Below are 26,425 nucleotides of genomic sequence, written 5' to 3' on the forward strand. Positions count from 1 at the left end.
GAAGAGAAGAGAGGAGGAAGAGAAGAAAACTAATCCCTTAAATATATGAATGTGAGTGCAAAAATGACTGGATGCTGCCTTCAGAGAAGGTGAGAAAGTAGAGAACACAAGCTTGCTGTAAGGCTGAGAACAGAAATATTCCTGTACATCTATTTGCATGCCAGGTGCTCAGCAAACCATGTATTTATGGGTTTAGCATAGGCAAGAGGCTCTGGCTTTTAAAACCAGGCATCTCTCCTCACTGTACTGTTTCGCAACTCAATAGGGTAAAAGCAGGGAATTAACTTCAGGCGCAATTATATATTGAAAACCCATTCCCACCTGCTGCTACTCAAGTGTTTCTTTGTGTTCCCCAAGAAATAAGCCAGTGGATCATATTCTGCCCCACTCTGCCCTGTGACTGCTTTTCATCTGTGAATCCTGGGTTGTTCTTGCTCTGCTTTCAAGGCGAGCTCAGGTGGCAGCTTGTCCTGCACGCTCCAGCACCATTAGATTGCACTCTCCAAGCCTGCGTTTCACTCTCCTGGAGAGAGCCATCTGCTCTCCAGGTTTTACACACTGACCACCTGCGTGGAAGCAACTTCATTAAAAGTTTTGTAAAAAGTAAGTACTTTTGCACAGTACTTAACAAAACAACAGCAAAAAGATCCTCCGTGTTTTCAAAAATACATGACATGTACACTGTGTGTTTGCTACAGTATCTAGGAATCAAGGAGTTCTTGGTTTTATTATTTTGTTGCAATTTAGTGTATTTTTCAGCAGTGCCTTAAACTTCTGTAGGAATTTGATGGATCCTTTCACATCAGCAACACTGATTTTTCATTGGAGCAGATACCTATAATATAAAGGCTCTAATTTAATTTCAAATTCATAAGGATTAGTCAATAGTGAACTTTGAACAGGTAAATAGAATAGAGAAGAAGTTAAAACAGGGAACTATTTTCTTTAGCTTAAAAACATAAACAGCATATAAAATTCATGCCCTGAGCTGGGAAGTGCCTCATTAATCCAGTCGGCATATATGCCTGGAGAGCTTTATAAAACCTTTTAACCTCTGCCCGGTTCTGTCCCTTGGAAATCCTTTTCTGTTTCAGTGGGATGAAACAACCAGGCTGAGCACTCTCTAAAAGCCTTTGGCTACAGACACACATCATTCTGCACAAATCCTTGGTGGCGAGGAAAGGGTACAAGGAAATTAACTCAGTCTTCAAATCCTACCATTTGCCCGGGTGGTGTTTTCTGGGAGTTCATAATCCATTCCAATTTACCTTTTTAACCCCTGAAATCTTCTGTTTTCTGGATCACTACCATTATTATTTGTATCGCTTGACTGATACTCTGCTCCTCTGAATAGCAAATAAGCAAACTACAGGTTTCATGTGTGTCCTGTTCCCGTTGCATCATCAGGGTGCTCCATGCCACCTACTGCCAAAACCTTTCTGACAAACATCAAATCAATACACCTGTCCAAAGAACAAGGGACAATCTCCAGATACTCCAAGAGAATACAAAAGGCCATACCATGCAATTTTCACAGTTTTTAAAAATACAAGGTTTTTAAATCTTTGGCACAAAGATGACAGTAACGCATCTGCTGTCCTCAGGGCTGTGCGCTTCTTTCTAATGCGTTTCCAGTGCAACATCTGAACTGGGTTGTTCTTTAGCTTTTCCTCATCTCTGCTGGTAAGGAACAGCAGCCCAGTGAACAAAACTAATAAAATATACACATGTATACAGAGAGAGATGCATACATACTATAACAAACACAATTACAAATAGTAGTTAAATACCTGAGAGTGTTCATCCATTCTGAAGTGATTATACTAAACATTGTAAAATAGCATTTACAGTCTCCAACTGTGCTTGCACCCAGTGTTAAGAAAGGGCAAAAGCACCGCGCCAAAGAGCGATCAATGCAACTAGGCATGTTTAGGGTAATGAACAAACACATTTATCTGTGTTCTTCCCAGAAAGAGCTGCGTGAAGACGCAGTGTCACTGTTGCAATCTCACCCCTGCATCCTCCAGAGCTCACAGCTCAGACCAGCTAAACCCGGCCCAGCAGAAACAACTGGTTTCTTCTCCTTCTGGGGACAACTATGTGAGAAAGAGATCATCACAGGCAAGATGTTCAGTGCTACAGCACTACAGCCACCCCCAGTTGTGTTAGGGACCAGGACAAGTGGTCACTTCCATACCATCCCTTTTCCATTCCATAATAGAAAGCACACATAAAATAAAGAATAGAAAAGACATCAAATTCCAGAAAGAGTTGCTATAATGTAGGAACCAAACGAGCGTTAACACCTAGTTCTCCATGATATTTATTGCTATGTACCATAGCTACCTCATAGAAAAAAAGATTAAACAAAACTCAGTATAACTTTCTCTGACTTCTAGGAACACTAAAGCAGTAAGGCTGTACAGTACCTTGGCACAACCGTCAACCTAAAGAACGCCAACTTCAACCTTACTTGTACATATACTATTACAAAATTAGGAGGCACCTAAGAGGTGCTTGGTAGATAAAAATATATGGAGCAGAATATCAGTAAGCAAATAAAAGCAGAGCTGGAAGCCCTGCAAAGGTGAGCGGTGAAAGGAGCCACACGTATACAGAGCCCTTAACCTGTTCCCAAGACCAGAGCCCATCATGTTAAAACTCCCTTCAGCAAACACTCTGCCTGGTCATGAAATATTAACTACAACGAGAATCCTCGCTCAGGATTATCAGCAGCCATCCATTAACCAGAGGGCCGAGCTTTACGTTTCCTTTGAGAACTGCAGCAAACAGCACTTGCCGCCGTTCATATTTCAAAAGCTGTTCCAGGTAAATGAATTAGAAGTTGATCTTTCTTAAGTTGGAAGCAAAGAACACACATGCCCAATTCTGGAGCAAAAGAAGGGGTTTTAATACCTAGTTCCAGAGGAAAAAATGGATATTTAATATCCCTTCAAATGAGCTATTATATTAGGTACTTGCATCACACGCACTACACACCAGCGCTGCAGCTCTCACCATAGTGTTACTACTAGTGTTACTCAATACAGACTGTATTTCATACTATGGGATATGGGAAGCAAAAGAAACACCTAAAAGCTTCAAGTGCAACCAGGGGCTGAGGTAGTTTAGCTGCACAGCTCATTAGGAAAGTCTGAGATGGGAGCTGTAATAAATCCAAGCCTGTTTGCAAGCAGAAGTATTTTTAATGAACTAAACTTTGAAAACTAACACGATCACCCCCAACTCAGAGACATCTAAAGCACGTTCTATTGTCCTTGATGGAAGAGACAGCATTCTTCTGGATATTAAGATTTTGTTGCCTTTAAGAAAAGTTGCATCTTTCTCCAGAATTTATTAAAATCTTGATTAAAGTTTTAACACACCTGAGATTAACTAACGCATCTTCGCACTTCCTCACACCCAAGGAGTCACTATAAACAGCTTGTTCTCACACTCAAACTTTTGTGTTTCCTTCACATGTATATTCAAGAGGTGCTAAGGCAACCCTGTGAGGTTCCCTATAAATGAAGCTAACGAAGTGATTAGAGATAGAACTAAAGTTTCTTCTTTTTTAAAGTGCGAGTCCTACCACCTCAGTTTATAACGAGCCTTTGCAAAAAAACAAAACAACCCCCCAAAAAATCCATACACACAAACCCCCCACATTTTTGGACTGGATGATCTTTTGAGATCCCTTCCAATCCCAAACATACTGTGATACCGTGATTTTCAAGCAGATTTAAGTAGTTCTCAGTGCCAGTATTCAAGCAGCGTTCAGCCAAACATGAAATAGAAACAGAGGTAAATACTGGGTGCCCGTACTCAGAAGGCTGGGAACACCAGATGAACCACTTGGACCACCACTCCAGGTCTCCACAGCCCACAGGAGGAACACAGCTAAAAGCTTCCCATCAGAACTAAACACAACATTAAATACACGTTGGCATTCCTCATATCAGGTTAGCCGGCTTCCTTACGGATAGCATGAAGAGGAGAAAACCAAGAGCAAGCAGAAGGTTGTTTATCACCAAGACAAAAACATCTTTAGAAAGAGTATTTATGATTGAAAAAGCAGCAAACGGACGCTAAGGCATCAGAAGTTACTTTAAAACTGATATTCCTTGGAGTTTAACAAAATGAAACTTGCAAGGATAGAATTCAAAACGGAGCACGGGCACCCCTCACCAACAGATACATCTAGGATATAATCAGCTAGTATTTAATATAAAAGTAAATTAAAACCAAGCCGTAATTTGAGCACCAGCACAAGCGATGTTGCTATTTTTGAAGAAGAACGTCAGCTTATTTATTGTAAACACCTCAGATACCTTAAAATCTATGTGAAATGTATACACCATCTGATGCTTCACCAGGATACACATACACAAACAAGGCCATAGAACATGACTCAAAATAAGTCTAAGCTTTGTATCTTGTGTGTCCATACACACACCGATTTCAGATCATCTTAAAGCCTAGAAGTGAATAGTTCCCTGGTTCCACCGAGAATTATTTCAATGAAAACAAATAAAACCTTTTCACCTTTTGAGCAAATTTCACAAATATAACTTAGGTCTATTTACCAGGCAGAAATCACAGGGAAGAAATTTCTTGATGACAAAAGCATCACAGCTCATCTGACACAGGATGACTCAAATATCAAGTCTAGGATTACTCTGAAATACTCATGAAAATACCAGCAGATTTTCCATAGGGTAGCAACACAAGGACCGTACCAAATCACTTTTCAAGAAATGTTGCAATTCTCCTATAATTTAAATATCATACCATAAGAAAATGAAAGTAGTACATACTTTTGCTATGCATATTAACCATGCCCAGGTAATACATTTGGCTTGACTTCACCAGGTACCGGTGTTTAATCTTCCCTGAGCATTCAGTAAGATGCTTTATTTCCCAGAACTGGCAGAGTACCTTCAGCATCCCTAATAATAAATGTAGTTCCAGCCTGAGGCTCCGGAGCAGTCTCAGCTCATCATGCTGCTGTTCCCTTCACTTTGGCTCTTGGTCTTGGTCTCCCTTGAGCAAAATGAACCGCTTTGGCATCCTAAACCGGCAAAAAGCCAAGCATTCACTTGGCTTTTACATTTAATTATGGCATTTTTGCCAGGTTTAGATGGGGGAACACCTTCCACAGGACTCGATTTGCTCTCTTGAACTGGCAATACATATAATGGTGCTGTTATAATAGTTTAGTGATTGCGTCAGGCTGAAAAGGACACCAGCAGTTACGTGGCCGGCAAACTTACAGTAGTGACAATACAAGAACACGCTATAAATTCCTTTATGTAATGAGCGGGATTTACTATTACAGGCAATTTTACAAAACTGTCTGAGCATTTTAACTTTAAACCCAAAAAAGCAACAGCACATATTAAAAAGAAAATAAAAAATGAAGAGCAATCTCTCCATACATCTCAAAAAGGGAAGCAATTAAGACTTGTACTTTTTCCAATATCATCAAGGACACTGGAAAATTGCAGAGAAAATAAGAAGATTGCCAGGAATTACAGTATTTTTGTAGATGAAAGGATGGGGAAGAAGTGGGAGGAGAACGAGCCATCTTCCATATTGTGTAGTTAATTTTCCAATTGAATTGTCATAGCAATGCTTTCACTTCAAAGTTTACCACACAATTGCAGAGACATGAGCTGCTATCGAATCTTCTAAACGCAGCTCAGATTTTCAGTCCAGAAATACATTATCTTTCTATTAAACTTCACAAAATAAGTGGTTCTGAAAACTCACAGAAAGGTGAGGTTGCTCCAAACCCCGATGGAACAAGCATGGATCAATCAGTCAGTTTCTGAAACTCTCTGCTTCTTCTATCCAACAATTGGTTGCATTAAAATTCCTTGCTTTTCTGTACCATAAATCAAGATACTAAGTCAACCATGACCTTTGAAATCCCACACTTGTCAGGCTCCAGATCATGTGTTGTTTTTTGGGGGACTGAGTTCTCTCTCCTGGGCCAGCTACTGAATTTGAACTCAAAGATGTGTTATACAAGTGGCCTGAGTTGGAAGGGACCATTGGAAGGATCATTGAGTCCAGCTCCTGTCCCTATATAAGACATCCCCACAGTTCACACTATCTATACTTCCAAAAACAAACCCCCCTGTTTCATTTGTGACACAAAACACATTGTGTTGCAGCAAAAACAGTAATAAAAAACCCTATTCCTTCCACCTAACTGCATCTTAATGAAGGGGTTTCTTTTCTTCTGTTCCTTTTACAAGTCCCCTTACTATAGCAATGCAGGAAAGGACACATCTGATGGATCAAAACAGGAAGGTGTTGGCCAGAAAGTGCCACGTATTACTTCTTCCTTAAGTAGCCTTAGAAGATAAAGGGTTTTTTTAAAAAATAATATATAAAAGTATGAGACTTTACCTTTCAATTGAGGTGTCAAAGCACATCACACAATTTAACTAAAGAAATCTCTGGAACCCATATTGTTGTGAGGAGGCTTCCCCCTCTGTTACTCAACCTCTAGTAGAAACTTCTCATTGAAGCATAACTAAGAAATCCAAAGAATCAGCTTTTGAATTCCTGTTTGTTAGGATTTCTAAACTATTCTCCTTTCTAATATTTACCTTTACATCAGGCTGTGTCTGTGTCTAAATGACATAGATATCATGTGAGCAATCTCTTCTGGTTGAAAATGTAATTTATTTTAATTGGAACTGAAAACTTGTTTGAGGGGTGGCAGGAGGAAACTGTTTCTATTTCCTGCTATAGTTCTTTCAGCATCTAATTACACCCATAAAGAGGAACAATGGGGAGGCTGTGTGTTATTCAGTTTAATGGGGTTAATTACACGATTCCCTGTATGCATGCAAATACACCAGAGCCTCACAACTGATACAGCACCCACACAGCACATTTATCATCTGTAGCAATTGTGCTTTGAGATCACATACAGTATATACCCTCTAAATACTTATTTACTGGAAAAGTTTTCTAGTTCACAATAAAAAGTTAAAAGCACAGCAGAACAGACATCAAATAGAAAATTCTAACCATTAGCATCTGTATTCTCGACAATATAAATTAATTTATTGCAACAAGAAACATACCCTTTTTACTGAAATATCTTTTTCCCACGCTTTTTCTACAGACAGATACTTCGGGACATCCTTTCTTATACCCCCCTATCCCAAAATACCAACAGGAGTTGAACCAAACACTTCACTTCCAAAAGCCTGAAGAGATCTGGGCTACCTCAGAACGGCAAAAAGGCACCAGGTGGATTTTATCGCAAGTCATATTCTGTGCCTGGGTACTCCTGAGGACATAAAAACCCCATATGTTAAATATTTTGTGTCGATGGAGCCAAGGTTTCAGTTGGGACAATGACACATCAGGTGGATCGTCTCCACTATGGCTCTTTCTTAGAAGTCTTTCATGAGCAATGCTTTGTGAGCCCAAAGGCACGCAGGGAGGGGCGGTGGGCAAGGAGGGTGCAGATGAAGCAGCTGAAGACACTCAAACCAGACGCTGAGCACCACGCTGTCCCCCGTACACCTCACTGAGCTCAACGGGGAATAATCAGCAGTCATAGAATCATTTCAGTTGGAAGAGACCCTCAGGATCATCGCGTCCAACCATAACCCAACCGAACTCCAGCACTAAACCATGTCCATAAGAACCTCATCTAAACACCTTTTAAACCCCTCCGGGGATGGTGACTCCACCACTGCCCTGGGCAGCCTGTTCCAATGCCCAACAACCCTTTCCATGAAGAATTTTTTCCTGATATCCAATCTAAACCTCCCCTGGTGCAACTTGAGGCCATTTCCTCTTGCCCCATCACTTGCTACTTGGGAGAAGAGCCCAACGTGCACTGCAGAGTAATAGTTATTGATGATAGCTGAGATGTCAACACTGGAAACACATGTGAAAGGATTTGGGCTTGAGAAAAGACAGACAATTCAGCACTCAGAAAAAAAACCAACCAACTCCTCTAATGTCAGATTTTTCAAGAATAAAGTCACCAAGGGGCAAAAAACAAAAGGGGTAAAGGAACTGCATATGGTCCTCCTCCTATGAAAAGCCAAAGAAGTGTTTCAGAGGCTTAGTGTGAAACAGGCTGAGCTCAGATGAGTCACTGGGGTTCCTGGAGCACAACAGACAATGTGCATAATTGATAAAATAAGGGCAGACATTAAGAGGGATAGTCTTGATGCTTGCAGAATAGGATGGCTTTTGTGGGGAGTGAACCTCCCTCCCTGACTACAGCTGGAACAGTAGGATGTCTGTTCAGAAACATCACGTTAAGAGGGAAGGAGGAATGTCTGCAAGTTGGAAGAAAAACGATGGATTCGTTGATAAAATAAGTGGCACAATTTCGCCCTGATCTACATGTGAATCTGGCCCTGCTTTGAACAAGGGTCAGGACCACAAGACTTCCAAAGGTACCAGCCAACCTAAATTACTCTGTGATTTTAAGGGAAGGGCTTAATGTAGGAAGAACATACCAAAAATAACATTATCTTCATCACTGAATGAAATCCTATGCTGGAGAAAAAAGAATAAGAAAAAAAACAAGCTTTATTTTGGAGAATAAGTCACTGGTGCCTTGGGGAAGTGTGTGATGAAATAAGAGGAAAAAAACCCCTTACAAATGCAAGAGAAGATAGATGTCTTTTGGCAGACTAATGCTTTGATTTTGTTTAAACTAGCTTAAGTGAGTAATTCAGCTTCAATAGCACAGTGAATAACTGCTGTTGCTACAAAGTTTTAACCTTTACCCAGTCAATTAATGTTAGACCTTAAAAGCTCTTCTCAAAGAAAGAGGCTTTACAGAAGAACTAGGGAAGATTATGCTCATATTCCTGATATTCTTGTAGATTAAAAAATAAAAATACAGCCCTTGAGGTTTTAGAACACACACAGAAGGAGGTTTCATCAACTAATGTAAAATCACAGTATTTTGCTTATGCCAGTGAAAACTTGCACCGCCATAAATATCTGCACCAACCAAAGGTGGCAGATCTTCATCATTTCAATCCAACACAAACCTAGTTTATTTTCCACTGCTTACCCAAGTATGGTAACCTGATTTTTTTCCCAAATGCTTATTTAGAAAAATAAAAATCAGACCTCAAAATAAAAGGCTGACTTGTGTTATTTGCTTATGCTTGTCTTCTTTATCACGCTTGTAGGAGTCTTCTGGCCTGTGTCCATAGCTGGAAACCTTTGTGTTCAGGCCTTACCAGAGTGGCCATTCTTTATTCTTTATCATTAAAGAATATATGGCCTTGATGGCAGGTACGCCAGGAAGCAGCCAGACATACCAAATCCATACCAGCAGATGGCATCTTCAACCAGTTACATTTTGAACTGCTCATGCCTTTAGGAGATCTTGCATTTGATGCCGTCTTCGTATTCTGAAGCCCCAGGCCTCTATACTACAAGAAGCAGAGGCATTTTTTAACACCTAGAATGGCTCTCAGTGATCTGAAATTCATTCCACGTTGCTAAAATCATCAGCTTACCGAGGATACGTTTGTTCCCTCAACAAGGATTCATGGAGCCATAGGAGTATTCTGCACCATGCTTGGCTTCCTTTCCCCACATGTCTCCTTAAGGCTTCTTCTCTAAACTACAATGAAGTTTAGGTGCAATGCCATCGGATTTCCAAAAAGCGACTACTGAACTGCACAGGATTTAACTACGTCTGATGCTAGCCCTCTGTATTAAGAGGTGGCCATAAATAACCTCTCTATGTTTTTGGAAATGACGTTTTTCCCACTATAATGAGCAAGTTATCTCCAGTAGAAGATACCTTAATAAAAAGAAATCAAAACCTACTAATCAAAAACCTCCAAATCCCAAGTAATTCTAGAAACATCAGTAGACTACAAAGCTGTTTGTAATCTGCTGCTACCAGTAACTAAAATAACACATATAACATGCAAACCACCCTCAAATCCTTAACAATGATGGCTTTGTTGTACCTAAGACAGCAACATAGTCTCACCTCAACACTGGCTTACCATGCTAATCTCATTTCAACTGAAATTTGGGTGAAATAGCTATCACCTGTCATATCCTCTAATAATTCAGTTTAGTCACATAAATTTCTTATTTGTTCAGAATCTAAAGATGAGTTTCTCCTCAAAGGAGTTTTAACCCCTTCAACTGGAGTTTTTGAGATTGTTTGGGGAAAAACCATACCCTAGGTTTGAGTATGTAGGCTGATCTCAAACAGCTCTTAGGTCGACCTCTCTTTACTTTTAATTGTGTATCTGCACTGAGGCTTTTTCCCTCTTAAGTCTGAGAAGAGCCCAAGGAAACGAAGCGGAACAAAGCAGCAACATTAGCTTTTGGAATATACTGTTCTAGACAACTCCAACTATTGCCCATGACAGAAAGCAAGCCAAGCAGAAAGGAAATGGAGGTGCTCTTGCACTGTCACCTCATCAAAAGCTGAAGTCACAGGACTCATTTCTGTGGCCACCAGGTTAATAAATAATAAATCTAACACAGTTTGCTCAACTTTATCTCCTTGATTATTCAGAAAAATAATATATGTTTTTAGTCTGGCTGGATAAACTCCCACAGTGACTCTCATGAGCAGTTCATTTTGATTTCCGAGTTCAAGCTATTTTGATGGAAGCAATCCTTTCGTGGTGTTTTACACTCGTAAAGGCAGAATTTCTTGTAGAGGTCAATTTGGAGGAAGAAGGAGTAAGAGTGACTGTCGAAATTTAACATGGCAACTTTCAGAAGTGACATCTGAAAGCAATGATGCTCATACACATATGGAGTCAGAAGGACTATCCGCAAGCCTTCCCATGTGCTGGGCACCAAAAGATAGGTTTTGATTCCTAGCCACAGGCTCTTAAATTGGAGTTTAACCCATTGCCTTTGTGTCCTTGAGTTGCCTGCTTTAAAGACAACGATGCAGCTGGATCCAAAATAACCTCAACTTCAACCAAGCGATCCACAAGGTTCAACACAACTGCTGAGCTCACAGGATTATTTATGCAATAAAGGAATGAGAAAGTGGCTCAGGACTTAGATTCCTCTTGAAAACTTAATCCTTGTTGAATCTTCATCAGAGGATGAGGAGCAAGATCCTCCTCACTTATCAAGAATATTTCCTCAGGAAGTAATTAGCATCCCAGGTGGTATCAATACATGAGTTTCAACTAGACTTAGATGCTCTAATCCAAGAGAAGAGAGAAGCAGAAGACAACACAGTCATTCTGGAGACAGCACCAAGGAACCATTTGAAACTCGCTGTTTAATGATTTGATCCCCTAAAAAAGGCACATAATGACCCCTGGGTCAGCAGAAAATGTTCTGGCTTGACACACCACCAGCACAAACCACCACAGACCCCACCAGCACAAACCACCAAAGACCCCACCAGCACAAACCACCTGTGACACTTCAAAGACTTGCCAAAATCAACTGCAGATTGAAAACATGCTCCTGTTTGGCACAATTGATCTTCCTAATTAGCATATTTATTTAGAGAGCATGGATTTTATAAAGGCAATGTAAAAACATGAGATTTTTTTTTTTTAATTAATTAAAATGTGTTGAACTATAGCAGATTTTCTTTCATTTTAAAAAGGTAAAATCTTCACAGAGTCTATTATATGCGTTTGGAAATTATTTTATAAATGTTTTATCTAGCTAAACTGCAGAAAACCAAGTAGAGAAAGTTGTCTGTGTCAGCTCGGGTAATATTTCTTTAGAATCATTAAAATACTAACGAAAAACGCATCTAAAGGCAGGAAGAAGTAGCAAAATTACCCACCCCAGAATAACATCCTTTTATAAGCATCATTTCCAACTAACACACGCTGAGTTATGCGCTTCTTAAGTGATGATAAGTAATGGTTATAATATCTCCTAAGAACAAACCCGCTGTTATCCCCAGGTTTTGGTGTGAGGTTAAGACACCCGGCTGTAAATCACAGATGAAGGCAAGAGGTGGCTGGTTTGAGCTCCAGAAGCACAACCGGACGTTAAACAACAGGGACACACATCTGCACAGCGATTCCCAAATGAGATGGATGCAGTGGTACCTCCAAGTGGCAATGATAATGTGACACAAAGGGAAACATACACTGGATTTTCCCTCTGTCTCCTCCATCCCAAAATGGGGAGGAAGGAGCGTGGGTGGCCACGATTTCACAGCGATCCCACCGCCTTCCCACAGCCTTTGCCAACACAAACTACAACCTGAGTTAAATTAACCCGAGGCCGGAATCAAAAGGAGGAATAACTCAAAGCTAAGAGAACACGAAAGGCAAGAACAAAGGATCTCTTTCTTTCTAATGAGGATTACACAGTGCAAACATCACAGTTATTTTCAAAAAGAGAAGCCAAGCGTCAAAGACTCAGGACTACCCAGTTCTAGCTTAAGTTGTGCCACTGACTACATAATTGCAAAGCAAATAAAAAACCAGACATGCAAGTTTCAGAAAAATCTTAGGGAAGCTCCAATAAACACCACTGCTAGGATGTCCTGTGTGTCTTCTTGGCATAGCCCTGGAAGGAACGCTAACATGCTGTTCTGTGCCGGCAGTATTTACACAACGAAGAAGCACTGATGTGCTAAATAAGAGGTGGTATGAACAAAGTCCTAAAAACACAGGTAGTTTGCAAGCAGTTGTTCTCACATTTTTGTCCTTTTTTTTTTTTTTTTTTAAAGAATGCATTTTCTGTGATGACTCGAAGCCCAATACATACTTGATCCTCCATTCCGCAGCATCAGATTAAGCTCCATATCACAGAATGTCAGGGGTTGGAAGGGACCTGGAAAGCTCATCCAGTGCAATCCCCCCATGGAGCAGGAACACCCAGATGAGGTTACACAGGAAGGTGTCCAGGCGGGTTGGAATGTCTGCAGAGAAGGAGACTCCACAACCCCCTGGGCAGCCTGTTCCAGGCTCTGCCACCCTCACTGAGAAGAAGTTTCTTCTCATATTTAAGTGGAACCTTTTGTGTTCCAGTTTGCACCCATTACTCCTTGTCCTACCATTGGTTGTCGCCGAGAAGAGCCTGGCTCCATCCTCCTGACACTCACCCTTTATATATCTGTAAACATGAATGAGGTCACCCCTCAGTCTCCTCTTCTCCAAGCTCAAGAGCCCCAGTTCCTCCAGCTTGGAGAAGAAGGGCATCTCAGACTCCACAGTTTCACTTTGGCTTATTTGACTGATTTTTGCACCAAAGTACGTTAACTATAGATGGATTATTTATGAGAACAAGCGAAGCAGTTGTAAAGAATACGGTCTGTAGTATCCACTGTCTTGGCAATAATGACAGATCTAAGCAGCTGCTACAAGAAACATCAGCTCTGCCAAAATGTCAGATGGTAACGTCTGAGGCAGCTCAATTAAGCATCAACAAGGCGCAATCACTTTGTTCTAGTAGGGATGCGGGCAGGCATATTTCAATCCATATCTGGAAGCAACAGAAGCATTTAGGGAAGGAATAGATCAAAACCAAAAAAATTGAATACATACAGCTTTACCTATTCACCTTCTTTCAGAAGTCTCAGTGTTTAAGCCACAAATGATTTGATGTATTATGAGTTCTCAATAAAGCATGCAAAATAGCTGGAGCAGTGTCAGTTTTAATCAGCAAGCCAATTAAAGGATCCAATCAAGTTCACTTTTGCTGTTCAACAGTATGTTTATATCATAAATGAATTTCAACAGGAGTTGAACATGCAGGTTCTGTGTATTTTAATAACATATTCAACAGGGAAATATTTGTTGCACAGAAAACTGCTCATGTGTACATTGATAAAGGAGTATTTCTAACACATTTTTAAAAACTATGGGAATATTTCCTCAAAGTCTAATCCATTTATAAAGTCAGGGAACACATCTGCCTTACACAGGTATGCAAAAGAACTGGACTCTCATTTGTTTTCAAGGGGATGCAAGAGTAGATGGTGCTGTTACACGTTCCCTTTCCTCCTCTTCCACGGTTTCAACCTGTTCTGTTGCAATGTCATATTATTTAGGCAAATAAGATCACAAATTTATATTTAAGAAAGAAACAACTCAAAGTTTATTTCAAACTACCATTTACCTCACTGCAGCCCAAGTTAATTTTCCTGCGATGAAGGAAAAATAACTGCAGGAAATGCATTCAAAGAGCAAGAACAATTTGCTGCAATGCGTCCGGTTCCCAGGTGTTACTGGTCCACATACCAGTATAACGCAGAAACACAACTGATGTAGGAACATTCGGGACTCTCATGAATTTTAATGTCAGAATGAACAAAACACCAGCATGTTTTCAGAATGACTAACAATAGAGTTAAAGCAGCTAAAGAAGTTACTCACAAATGAAAGATTTCTCTTCTAAGCTTGGTTGAGATAGAGGAAACAAGTGTCATCCTGTGACCGGCGCCCTGTTCGGAGGGCACATCCCATCACTTACTGACTCTTAGTACCACAAACAATATTAAAGATGCTTTTTAAAGATAACTTTAATGAATGCATTAGGGCAAAGAAGGAAAATAATAATCCTTCCATTTAACACTTAGTCTCAGAAGCTGCAGGCATCTAGACTTGAAACCAGCATTAAAGCTTGTAGACCTGGGAGCTGGACAATACCAGCCACTCAGGATCAAGTTTTACAATTTGATCATGTAAATGTTTTCCACAACACGTAAGTAAATATTTTAGTTATGAAATTCAATCATTTCCTCAACAGTAATCATGGTACATTAGGTTTAGAGTATAAATTAAACTACTTACGTGTGAAATAGAGAAGTTTTAACTAAAATTGGTTTTACTGAAAGGTTAATTTCAGATAAAGTTTGATGCTATGCTAATACAGATAGATCTTACAGTACTTGCAGGCTCCTAATAAGCCATTTTATTTTCCCTTCTATCTTAAACTGCTTTAAAGGTAATAATCAGAAAGAACTGTTCCAGTGTCACTGTCCAGTTGCATCAGATAATTTACATATGTGCTAGAGTTCAATCCAATTTTAAGCATTATTGCATTTTTACAACGATGTGGCATAAATACTTCTATTAGTTCGCCTTGGCCTTGATCACTTTAGCCACAAATTCTCAATGTTTGCAAAGTTTCAACTTGCACAGCACTAACAACCTACTAAGATTATTTTATGCTACCAAATGAGAGAAACTGTGCAAAGGAAAAATGTATGTGGAACATGACAGAACATTCAGGCCCAGAAGACCCTGCCATCCCGTGGATTAATGCACCCAGGGAATATATGGAAGCCTCAAAGATCGTAAAGGCATATGCTAGTAGGAGAGGAGTTTCTCTCTATAGTTTTTCTGCACCTATAATGCACCAAAAGGTTGCCAAAAGTCACCACCATCATCCCCATATGTCTACAACCTTCCCCTCCCACTAATTTAGAGTTCAAATTGCAAGAACTCTCAGCGTGCTCAACACAGACACTGCAAGCAATTCAAGTATTTCAGTTGTATTTCCATACCACTGCGACATTCAGCCAAGCCAAGGGAATGTTCCACCCAAGCGGGTTAGTAGTAGTTAGTAGATGCCCAGGTTAGTAGTTACAAACCTATTGGAAATGCACACGCGCCCCACCTGACATTGTGTGATGCAAAGGGAATAGCAAGGAAGGTTTTGCAAGCAACAGTGGTTTCCTTGCATCTATGACGTGCTTAAACGTGGGAGATGCAAAAACTAGGACTAGCTAAGGAAAATAATGTGGTCAAGACCAACAGAGACACTTACCCTTGTTTTATAAAAAGTTTCTACACCAAAACAACAAGCTTTTATTCTGTCTGGTGCTCACCTACCTTCATATACCAAGCTGCATACAGCTGGCATTTGAATACAGGATAACACAGAATTGGGGCTTTCACATGTTCCATTGAGGAGGTTTAGAACAAAAGTATATGCTTTTTTTAACCTATTTTACATTTTTTCTAAATGAGGTGCTGCCCCCTGTTCCTGCACACAGCCTGGGTATTGTCACCACACCAGAAACTGTTGTCATTGCCACTGCTGGTGGGGGCACCCATGGAAACAGAATTGAGAACACCCGTATGCAGGCAGCTTCCTGTGTATTGTTCATGTGCTACGTATAAGTACTATATGCAAAAAAGCACAGATTTCTGAAGATGCATATTACTTAGGTCTTTGTGCTCTTAGTTTACCAGAGGAAGCTCTTGTTGACAAGAGACTAACCAAAAGTAGTGCACACTGGGAACACAAGATGAGAGCTGTCATATGTTACAAGAAGAAACAGGGCACATTAATTACTTTTAAAACAGGGGAAAAAAAAGAATACTTACCTTAAACACACACATCTCTTACCAGCTTATTCACCTGTGCAAGAGATAACATGTTCTTTTCATGCAGTATCTGTCAATCTAACAATATCCTCAAGAAACATAACCCAAAAGGCAAAAGTGAAGACACACAATGATAGATATTAGACAAACACACCACTTACAGTTCTAGTCTACACTGTAATTAAGCAAAGACAGACAATGATAGATAAACACACCATTTACAGTTCTAGTCTACACTGTAGTTAACTATGTCATTTAAGGAGGTATAAATTAAAACCACAGAAGAGTTAAGGTGGGACGGTCATCTAGTGCCACCTGCTCTGCTCAGGACAGGGCTAACTTCAAACTAGATCTAGCTGCAAAGCTGGAACTAGCTGTTGTCATCAGCTGCTTTGCTACTGGAATCAAATTCTGCAACATGACCTATGGGTCCTTGTATTTTAATCCCAGGCCCTCCTATAGCTGGTAATTTTTGCAGATGTTGGAAAACAACAGTTTATGGTGTTCCAAAAGTGCGGGTTTGGTTGCTTTGAAAAAAACCAGTGAACTGGGGCCCATTCATGTCAACAAATCATACACGTAGTAGATAAAGTGAACACCATAAACATTGGCATAAAAATAATTCCATATTTAGGATATGACAGAACTAAGGTTTCACATACTACCTCTCTTGCATATGCATTATGCTACAAATTCCTTTATTATATAGTCACTTTCTGGACAGAATGAACCGTATTCATGCACTCAGCAACTTTCAAGTTGTATTCACGTCACTTGTGTGAAATATGCTTTAACTACACAACTTCTACAAACCTTACTCTAAAGACAGTACGTTCAGCTTGCTCACGTACTCCCAGCACCCCTCACTACACCAGGACCTCATCACTTCAAAAGATGTGTGAATTACCGTCTTCAAATCACAGGTGAGCTAAAGGGTCCATTTTACAGACAAGGAGCCAAGCAAGTCAACATTGCCATCAAAGGCTTATTTTATAGGTAATTCTGTCATATACAGATGTATACATGTATACTCACGCATGCAGTTAATAGTGTTCAGTACTTAACAGCAGCAGATTTTAGATCTGGAAGTGAGGGCCCATAAAAACAAGCAGGTAATTAGTCATCATGCAAAGAGTAATGTACGTTGCTTGACCAGAACCACTCTGTATAGTAATGAACATATATAATAAGGCCACGTAAAGTAACCCAGGCCTTTCAAAATGTGGCTTTCCCAACTGTTCTTTGGAGCATAACTTCAGTAAATATTGCCATCAGGAAGGTTCAGAGATATACTTCCTTAGCCTTCCAGAAAAAAAAAAAACCCACACAATTAAAAATGAGCCAATTTCTCCATGTGTTTTTATCCTGTTATGAACATAAAACAGGACTGGAAATTCTAAGGCTGCCATAGAGACATCTTTCCTCTAAACACTGAACAGCTGTAGTCTAGTGGTAGGTTGACCTCATTAAACCCCTAAGCTTAAGCTGAAGACCACGCACCTCCAAAGTGGCTAAGAATTCAGGTACAATCCACCCAGGAAGGTGGCAGCATCCTTGTCCCCTCACTCTGCCCATTCCCTGCTGGGTGAAGGCTGGTACGATCATAAGCCTCTTGGCCACTGCATTGTTTCCCAAGCTCTTCACCTCGATCATATACTCTTGTCTTTGAGTCAAGCAGCCAGACACAACATCCTCCTCATCTGTCGAGCAGCCCCATCACCTCTTTTCATCCCTACTTTCAGCCTTCAAGTTTTTTTGACCCAATTCTCTCCATCCTTCCTACTCATGAGTCAAGACAAAGTTGCCTCAACGCTTCCCAGATGGAAGAGGAGTCCCAATAGCAGAGGATTTGGAGTCTCTTCTTAGTTCTGCCTCTGCTCAAATTAATACCCAGTGCACAGCAGCCCCATGTAGGAATAGTTCACCTTGGTTCTAAGCCAGAACTGTAGCAAACTATGCGGACACGTACATATGTATGTAGCAAATGATGATAATTTCAGCGAAGGTCACAAATGACTTCACCAGCAACGTTTCAAAAGGCTTATAACTTCGCCAGATTTGGAAACAGAATGTATTAACTCAAGAAGACAATCACATTGGTGCTCCCAGCTGACCACAAAGGTTTTAACATCAATGCAAAACAATGGATTGTGCCATTCACATTAAGACTGTTTGCATGCCTCCTCCTCTTGTACAAATCATCTTCTCCCACAAATCCAGGTCTTGTATGTACTCACTCTATTTCACATGACTTTGCTTATAAACAGAGCTCTATTATTTTTTCTCTGAAGACAATTATCTCGCCCCTTAAAATAAACCAAAGAGAAATTTCAAACTGAGGGATAAGGTTTTAAGAAAAAACACTTTTCATGTTCTTTAACATTTATCAAGTGTGTCACCGCACTAATCCACAGCCCTTTTCAACCCTTACACTTCTCTCCCTCTTCTTTTAGCTGATCGCCATCTCATTAACCAGCTACAAGGACTCATTTCTAAAAGCTGAAGGCATCTCCCACAAAGGATGCCATATTAATGATTTCCGATTGTCACTCTTCAACAAGACTGCTCGCCATTTCTGAAATCTAAAATTGATTTTCTCCTCCACTCTACCCATAGTTTTGTGGTTTTATCTTCCATATGTTCGAAAACAAGCTTTCCTCTACTCCACAGTTATTTCTTGGTTGCCTGTACACTTTGAGCTTCCACCACATCGTCAATTGATGTTCTCTTTATCCACTCACCTGCTGCCACTCTACTCGTACAAAGAAAACTGGCAGGCCCACAACAGCTTTCCCAACCTCCCCCTCATCGTTTCCTTCCTTCTTTTGATGATCGCTTTCACAACTCCGGCTTTCATGTTTGTTCATACGGAACATTAGCACTTCTCAGCTACCCCGCTAACAAGCATCAGGAGCCCAGCTTTCCTACGCCAGCTTAAAAGAGAGGAGCTCCCGGCCACCCTGACGAATGCTGCGCTACCGCAATCACCGCGTGAGAAACATTTCAAAGGCAGGAACAAAGCGAGATGTGGGTTGAGCTGAAAAAAGAATCAAAGACTTAAATTATACCAGTGTTCTACAATGGAGTAACCTTCAGGAGATTAATCTCCAAAATATAATTCAGAACAATTCCAATACCTTCAAAAGCACTTAGGAAATGATTTTTAAAGAGAAAAATTAAAAAGAGGGAGAGAGAGAACATTGAACATGGGCTTATGGAAATCAGCTGGGACACAACACACCAGACCTGTCCTCCTACAGTCTACATCTCTTCATGGATTTTAAAAAGAAGTCTTGAAAGAAATAAATCCACAAAAAGGTAGAATTTCTGCATGTCTGGCACTCAGTTATGGACAATGCTATTGCATCTCTACGACCTCTTTCATTTATCCAGAAGTCAAAGAAAATGTCTGTAGAACTTCATTCTCAGTCTGCTTGGGGGATCCTTTAACTCATCCTATTTCCTTTAATCATGCATAAGCTACAACGTGATTGACATCTTTTCCATCAGAATTGCCTGACAGCATGGCAAGATAATTATTACATAAAAGATGACACACTTTATCTCTCCAGGTCAAGCTACAAACTCCTATTTGAATGTCGTTGCTCAAATTACAAGCTTTAATAACTTGTGCATCATTCCGGTCCAGAGAAAGTTGCCTGAAAATGAAGGTTTTGCTACTTCTAAGTAGTTTTGATGAATGCTGGCAGTGCTGATAACAAGGACTGGTTAACACTGCTTTTGCAGCACATGAACCTGTTTCTTTTCCTTTTGTCAGGGCTCTCCAGAAACAAAAGTGACAAAAGGACCTGCCTTCTTAAACCCTGTTTTATAGCTTGGTTTCATAGTTTAAGCTGGCTGGAATTAGTTATCTTCTGCCCCACAGCTAACTTTCTGTGCCACAGATCCATTTCTTGCCAAAAATGCATTCATATCCGATAACAACAACAAAACAGGGGCGGAGGCACATTAGAGCAAGCAAATGCATTCATACGTTCAGAATGCAGTCGGAGGCAGGAGACAATTAGAGAAGGAAATTCAAAGTAAAAGGCATTTCCTGAGGATTAATGAGTGGGTGGTAGTGTTTGATAGTCAAGGGCAGGATGAGTTCTGCAACCAGCACAATTCATTAATCCCCCAGGCAACACAAACCGGGCTTCTTCTGATTTTATTTTTCTTCCCTTTTTGCTGCACTCATTACTTTCCTTAGCGTTTAATTAAAATTTCCATTCACCCCGACACCATTGTAACTTCAGAGACCAACGCTGCCCGTACATCTGGACGGTGCTACTATGGTAAGTGACATCCATAAAATTATGTAATTAATATTTAGTGCAAAAGGCCAGATGACTTATCAAATTTAAGGAGGGTCTTCTAGTCTTCTCCTAAAGACAAAAAGCATTCTCTGCCTCAGAAACAGAAAGCGCTTAGTAGATGTGATCCTTTCCTCTAATTCACAAGCTGCTTGATAGCCTCCATTATCCCAGTGGTAGCAGAAAGAGAATCAAGTATTAGACAGAAGAAATTATTTCCGAGCTACCTTTCAGCTCCTTAGGAAGCCACATACACTAATGCATTACTTATCATGTGCCGAACCAGCAAACACCCCCAAACCACCATGGTAACTCCATACTGACCTGTGACTGGTGCATCTATGTCCAGCAAATTCTTTTCCTGGCGGAGAATTGAAGCTCCCTCTGTTATTATTCTCAAAGCAACGCTCTCTTCCAGTCTCCCTTCTTTCATAAGGTGCGCCTTTAAGATATCCACACGGGGTTTTCCATCGTTATCGAACACTTCCTTAGCTGTGAGCCGGTGACTTGGAGGAAATGGGACAGCTGAGTGGGAAAAAACACAATAAATATCTCATCAGTTTTGCAGTAAAGTCTCTGTTACTGATAATGATGCATTTCAAAAGACATCTCTGCTGCAAAACAGCGTTAGCATGAGTTTTCAACTGCCTCTTAATTTGTGGTTTCAGTCGTACACAGATTAAAGATACCATTAATGTGCACGTATTCTGCAGGCTACACTATTCATGCATGCAAGAACAACTAATTCGTGCTTATAAAAATTGAGAGGATGATTTAGGCCATATTAACAGGTAGATACGTTCAAACAAGCACCCCAAAAGGCATGGGAATACTGGAGAAAAAAGGGAATGGAGCTTAAATTGCTCTAGTAGCACTACAGGACATTGATATAATGCCGGAAATCAATGGATAAATAGGAGGTATGAAGAGGGGAAGGATGGGGCCGCATGGCTGGGGACACTTGGGTCCCCTGCAGAGTGTCCTGCTGGGAGCTCTGACACATCGGGAGACACAGAACCCTGATCGATACATCTGATACCCTGATCGATACATCTGATACCCTGATCGATACATCTGATACCCTGATCGATACATCTGTTGGCTCCAATTTTCCTCACAGTTCACGATCTGCATGCTTTGGAAACAGCCCACAAATGGCAAACATCATTTAAAGTCCGAGGCAACAGCTCTTCGCTTGCACTACCAGAAGTAATAGAGCTGATAGTTATTTTCCACAGATCGGGGGGTTTTGGGCTCCGTGTTTTTTCGGTTTTGCGGTCCACTCGCTGATATAGTCTGCTGGGAACTAGTGAATGTGGGGCTTTGCAATACAATGAAGCCCAAGTGCTCTCAGCCTTAAATGCGGGATGAAAAGGGGATGAGTTGACAGTTTACAACATCCCTGATGCCACCAGGATTCTCCTCAAGCAATAACACCTACAGCCAACAATGAAGTTAAAATAGAGCCCTCAGCTCTGGAAAGCCCTGCTGTAGACCTGTGACAATCTTCTCAATCAACAAGAACTCCTAGACTGCTTTAAATCAGTTGGTTTCAAATGGTACTTCTATGGTAAGAGGCTGTTAAAGACCAAAACCTCACCTTGCTCTTCACAGCTACTGTGGTTAAGCGTATGCTTCAATGCTCACAAAAATGAGGAGGGTATGTGCTTTGTGAACCTGCCAGATACACCCATAGAAGGTCCTAATTCCTCAAAAGCAAGACAGCTACATACTCGAGCTATGAACAATTCATCATAAAACACAGAAAAGAATAATCATTGTGAGAAAAAGGAAGGTGAGTGAGAACTCAGCGGTTCTCCAAAGGGAAAAACAACCACCACCGCCACAAAAACACATAACAAACCAAAAAAAAGCCCACAAAACACCACAAAAAAAACCCACAAGCCCAAAGGCCAGCTAGTCCTAATGATCCTGTATTGAGAAGTAAATCTGTGACTTGTCTCCAGTCTGGCTGGAGAAGCATGTATAATTAGCTACTATTACATTGAGGTAAGTACCACATAGGCGTGTGAAAGGAGTTTTTTACATTTATAAAGATAAAGGAAAAGAGACAAGCAAGCAAACAAAAACTATCAAATGATACCCACTGGTTAAGAGAAAAACACGGCACACACTGCAGCACTGCAAGAGCTCTGCAGGCAGGTTTCTAACTAACATGTACCAGCGGCTAATTAAGGAAAAAAAGATACTGTTCCAATAGCAGATGATTAATTAGCAAAAACATGAGTGACTAAATAAGGCACAAATTGCATCTACCATGATGAGGATGTACACACATGGAGCTTCCACAGAAGAACATCAGAAATGGTCATGTTCATGTGGAAGGCAGTTAAACATCATTCTTTACTGGTGTCACCCACAAACGCCTGGATCAGACAATGTCTTTTTATAAAGATAACAAACATTTAATTTCCATTGCTTTATATATAGCAACGTTACCATCTGAATACACAGGTATCCATCAGCTTCTCCATACCCACTTTCTGTTTCTCACAATAAAACAGAGACCACGACAAAAAGCGAAGCAACAAAGTTTTTAACCCTTTACCCTCCTGAGATCTGAAAATACAAGAAAATACTTTTCAAGCGCTTACTATTGATTATTTTTCCCTTGTGCTTTCAGGTCTCTTGAGTGTGTTCCAGCAAACGGAGAAAAAGATCAACTTGCTATTTTACTGTTCTTGCAGGCTCCTCCAAAACCCATCTCACCCATAACGCAGCCACTGCAAAGGTCACACACATCGTTACGGTCCCTCTCAAATATTAAGCAGCCTCTCTAGAACAAATAAATAAACCATAAAGAGCTGCGCTTAATTAGAGTGGCCCATGTGCACACACATAAATAAAATACAAGCATGTGGCAAAGCAAGCGTTATTTTGTTTATATATTATTCATTTCAAAATGAAGCAGTACAGTAAATTAATACTCTCGGAGGAGGCTGCCCATAAGAAACGCTGGCTTTCATCAGTAGTCAAGTTATCTTCCTCTGCAATGCTTGTTGTGTAATTTCATTAACTTACATGGTATGTCTGCATGTAACTATGTTTATAGCACACCATACTTTTATGAAAAACAAATGCTTTCCCCTCCATTTGCAGGGAAAACACACCAGTAACTCTCATCACCTCAATACCCCAATGCATTGTATTTGTCTGATGGCACTTAGCAATTCTGCATCTTGAGAACATTCACACTGTAGCAGTAGCCAGAGCATAAGTTATTAAATGGGTCAGTGTTTACACATGCAAAAAAAAAGTCACTCCACAGATGTATATATTTACATCTACTATTCATAATATTCAGATTGAGGATACATAATATTTTCACCATCTCAGAAAGTCCAACAGAACTGAATTTTCAAAAGGCAGGAACACTTTTAATAGTCAAGACTTTTTGCAGGCTGGCTTTGAAAAACTACCCCCAATCTACAATGTGGTTCAACACATAGTATATCCTTGGGCATTCCTGCTGAACAATAACAACACCCATAATGAAGTATTTACTACGTCACCAGAGTTCTACATTTCCAGAAGGGCAAGTTATTTAGAGGACAAAGTTTATTTTCAATCTAATTATTTGAACCATAGCATTCATAATGCACAGGTTTCTTTTGTCCACTTGAATTTTAGGCAGGAAAATGTCTCTACCTGGTTAAAAAACAAAATCCAACTGATTTTATGACAGCACGAGACTCAAATCAAAATTCTTCCTCAGTGGAACTAAAAGCGGAAATCACGTTCGGATATTTTTTTAACGAAATCTATCAGTTTTCATTTGACATAAGCTGTCATTAGAGTGGGCACACATGATGTAAAGCCTGCCTGGAAGCTGCTCCTGACTCTGAAACATCACTGAAATCAGCTACCCCTTTTTTAAAGATCAGGCTTTCACCTGCCATTTTAAGACAGGATGTATTGAGAACTGTTTTTCACTAAATCTGCTCACCAGATGGTGAAAGTGTCAGAAATTAAAACCTGGAAAATAAATCTACAATATAAAAATAATAAGAAACTATGAGCATTCCGACAGAAATTTAGCATTGTTTTTTTTCCCCATGGCCAAGAAGCTCTTGCGGTGCCATCACAAGTGCTCACCGCTGTACTTGTTTAAAGACTTATTTAAATCAATGTCACTCAAGAACCACAGAAAGCTGAGGGCAAGACAGTCAATACTACATAAAGAACCTTCAAAAGAGAAGGTGCTGTCGCATGAAGTCACCTTAGAGCAACAGCACCTGTAAACCAAATGGGGAGCAGACAAGGGGGTCATTCCTCAACAAGGCCCACATGTACCCAGTTTACAGAGAAAACAAAGAAAGTAGTTCTTTTGGCAATATCTCAGCTGTCCCGAGTTGGAAGGGACCCACAGGGATCATCGAGTCCAACTCCTGTCCCTGCACTGACAACCCCACAGGTCACACCGTGTGTCTGAGGACGTTGTCCAGTTTCTTCATGAACAGTCAGGTTGGGGCTGTGACACCTCCCTGGGGAGCCTGTTCAGTGTCCAGAACCCTCTGAGTGAAGAACCTTTTCTTCATGTCCAACCTAAACCTCCCTTGGCACATCTTCCCACCATTCCCTGGGTTGTGTCACTGCTCACTAGAGAGAAGAGGTCAGCACCTGTCCCTCCTCCTCGGTATTTGCCCAAGATCACTGACCTCTCTCCGTGTACATGTTGGGGAGGAGCATCTTTCTTGAAGAACAACCCCAACAGAGAAGCTTAATTGCTGTTGAAGCCACAGCCGTTTAACAATTCTAGTCCTTGGTACCATCACCAGAAGGTACGACAGGTTGGCAAGGAAACTGCTTCACGGAAGATGGAGATGAGCCTTGTTAGGACAATTTCATGATGTATGAAGGCTTGAAATTAAAAGAGAAAATAACAAAAGATGCTTTATCAAACATCCCAGCTCTGATGACTATTTTTAATATCTTCTAACATTTCAATTGTAACTGGAGGACACAATAACAAATACAGAATTGCCTCAGAGAAGCTCACCTAACTTTGGACAGAAGCTACGCTAGGAAGGCGTTTCTAAAGAGAACGGCTATGTCAATGGCACACTGTCCCCAGAATAAACCACATAACGTCCCTAACATATTGCCAAGTTATTTCCAGATGCTAAGGCACTCCGTGTGGCCTTCTAATCAATACGCTTCACACCTTCACCCCTCAGATGTCCTATGCCAACCCATTCGAGCACACTGCAAGCACTCCTCATGTGCCATAACTCTGTGATACCTAAGCGGGGCAAACTCCTTACACAGAACACTTTTGCAGGATTTAAGCCTTGATTCTTTTAAAGGAAGGAATAAATCTCCCTGTCGTAGCACCTTGTTACTTCACAGGAGAAGGTGCATCTGACTGGTTGCAAATCCAGGACCACACATGATGCCAGGGCCTGTTTTGTTACCTCTCAACAATGTGGATATATTTTTGACAAGATGCTCCTGTCTCCACTACCTCAACCATTTCAACGAGTATACACGGACCTTTTTGCAAACAGTTGAGTGGCGGAGCAGAGAGGAAGGGCACTGAAAGCCACCAGTAACTTGGAACCACAGAACAGGCCCGAAATCCTGTCATTTCAGTCAAATTACCTGGCCGAGGGGTTTAGCGGGTTGGCCCTGGCTGGACATCAGGTGCCCAACAAGCTGCTCTGTCATCCTCATCCTCAACTAGACCAGACAGAGAAAATACAACAAAAGGATCAATATAAGAACAGGGGGAGATGACTCAGGAATTACTGCCATGGACAAAATAAACTCAACCTCTTAAGTCAC

The 26,425-nt window shown here is 40.7% G+C and overlaps 1 protein-coding gene across 4 annotated transcripts in view; it reads right to left on the reverse strand.

Annotated features, from left to right (window-relative positions):
- Nucleotides 1–26,425, reverse strand: part of PPP3CA (protein phosphatase 3 catalytic subunit alpha) — a gene marked incomplete at both ends in the record, with an annotated part of 163,035 nt that overhangs the window by 73,576 nt on the left and 63,034 nt on the right. For all 4 annotated transcript variants that reach the window (XM_080343097.1, XM_080343096.1, XM_080343095.1 and 1 more), the window contains one exon: nt 20,945–21,145. In XM_080343097.1, coding sequence (XP_080199223.1) covers nt 20,945–21,145 — 201 coding nt within the window. The remainder of the gene's footprint in view (nt 1–20,944; nt 21,146–26,425) is intronic.

Source organism: Nesoenas mayeri, assembly GCF_963082525.1.
Source record: "Nesoenas mayeri genome assembly, chromosome: 4".
NCBI classification, from domain to species: Eukaryota; Metazoa; Chordata; class Aves; order Columbiformes; family Columbidae; genus Nesoenas; species Nesoenas mayeri.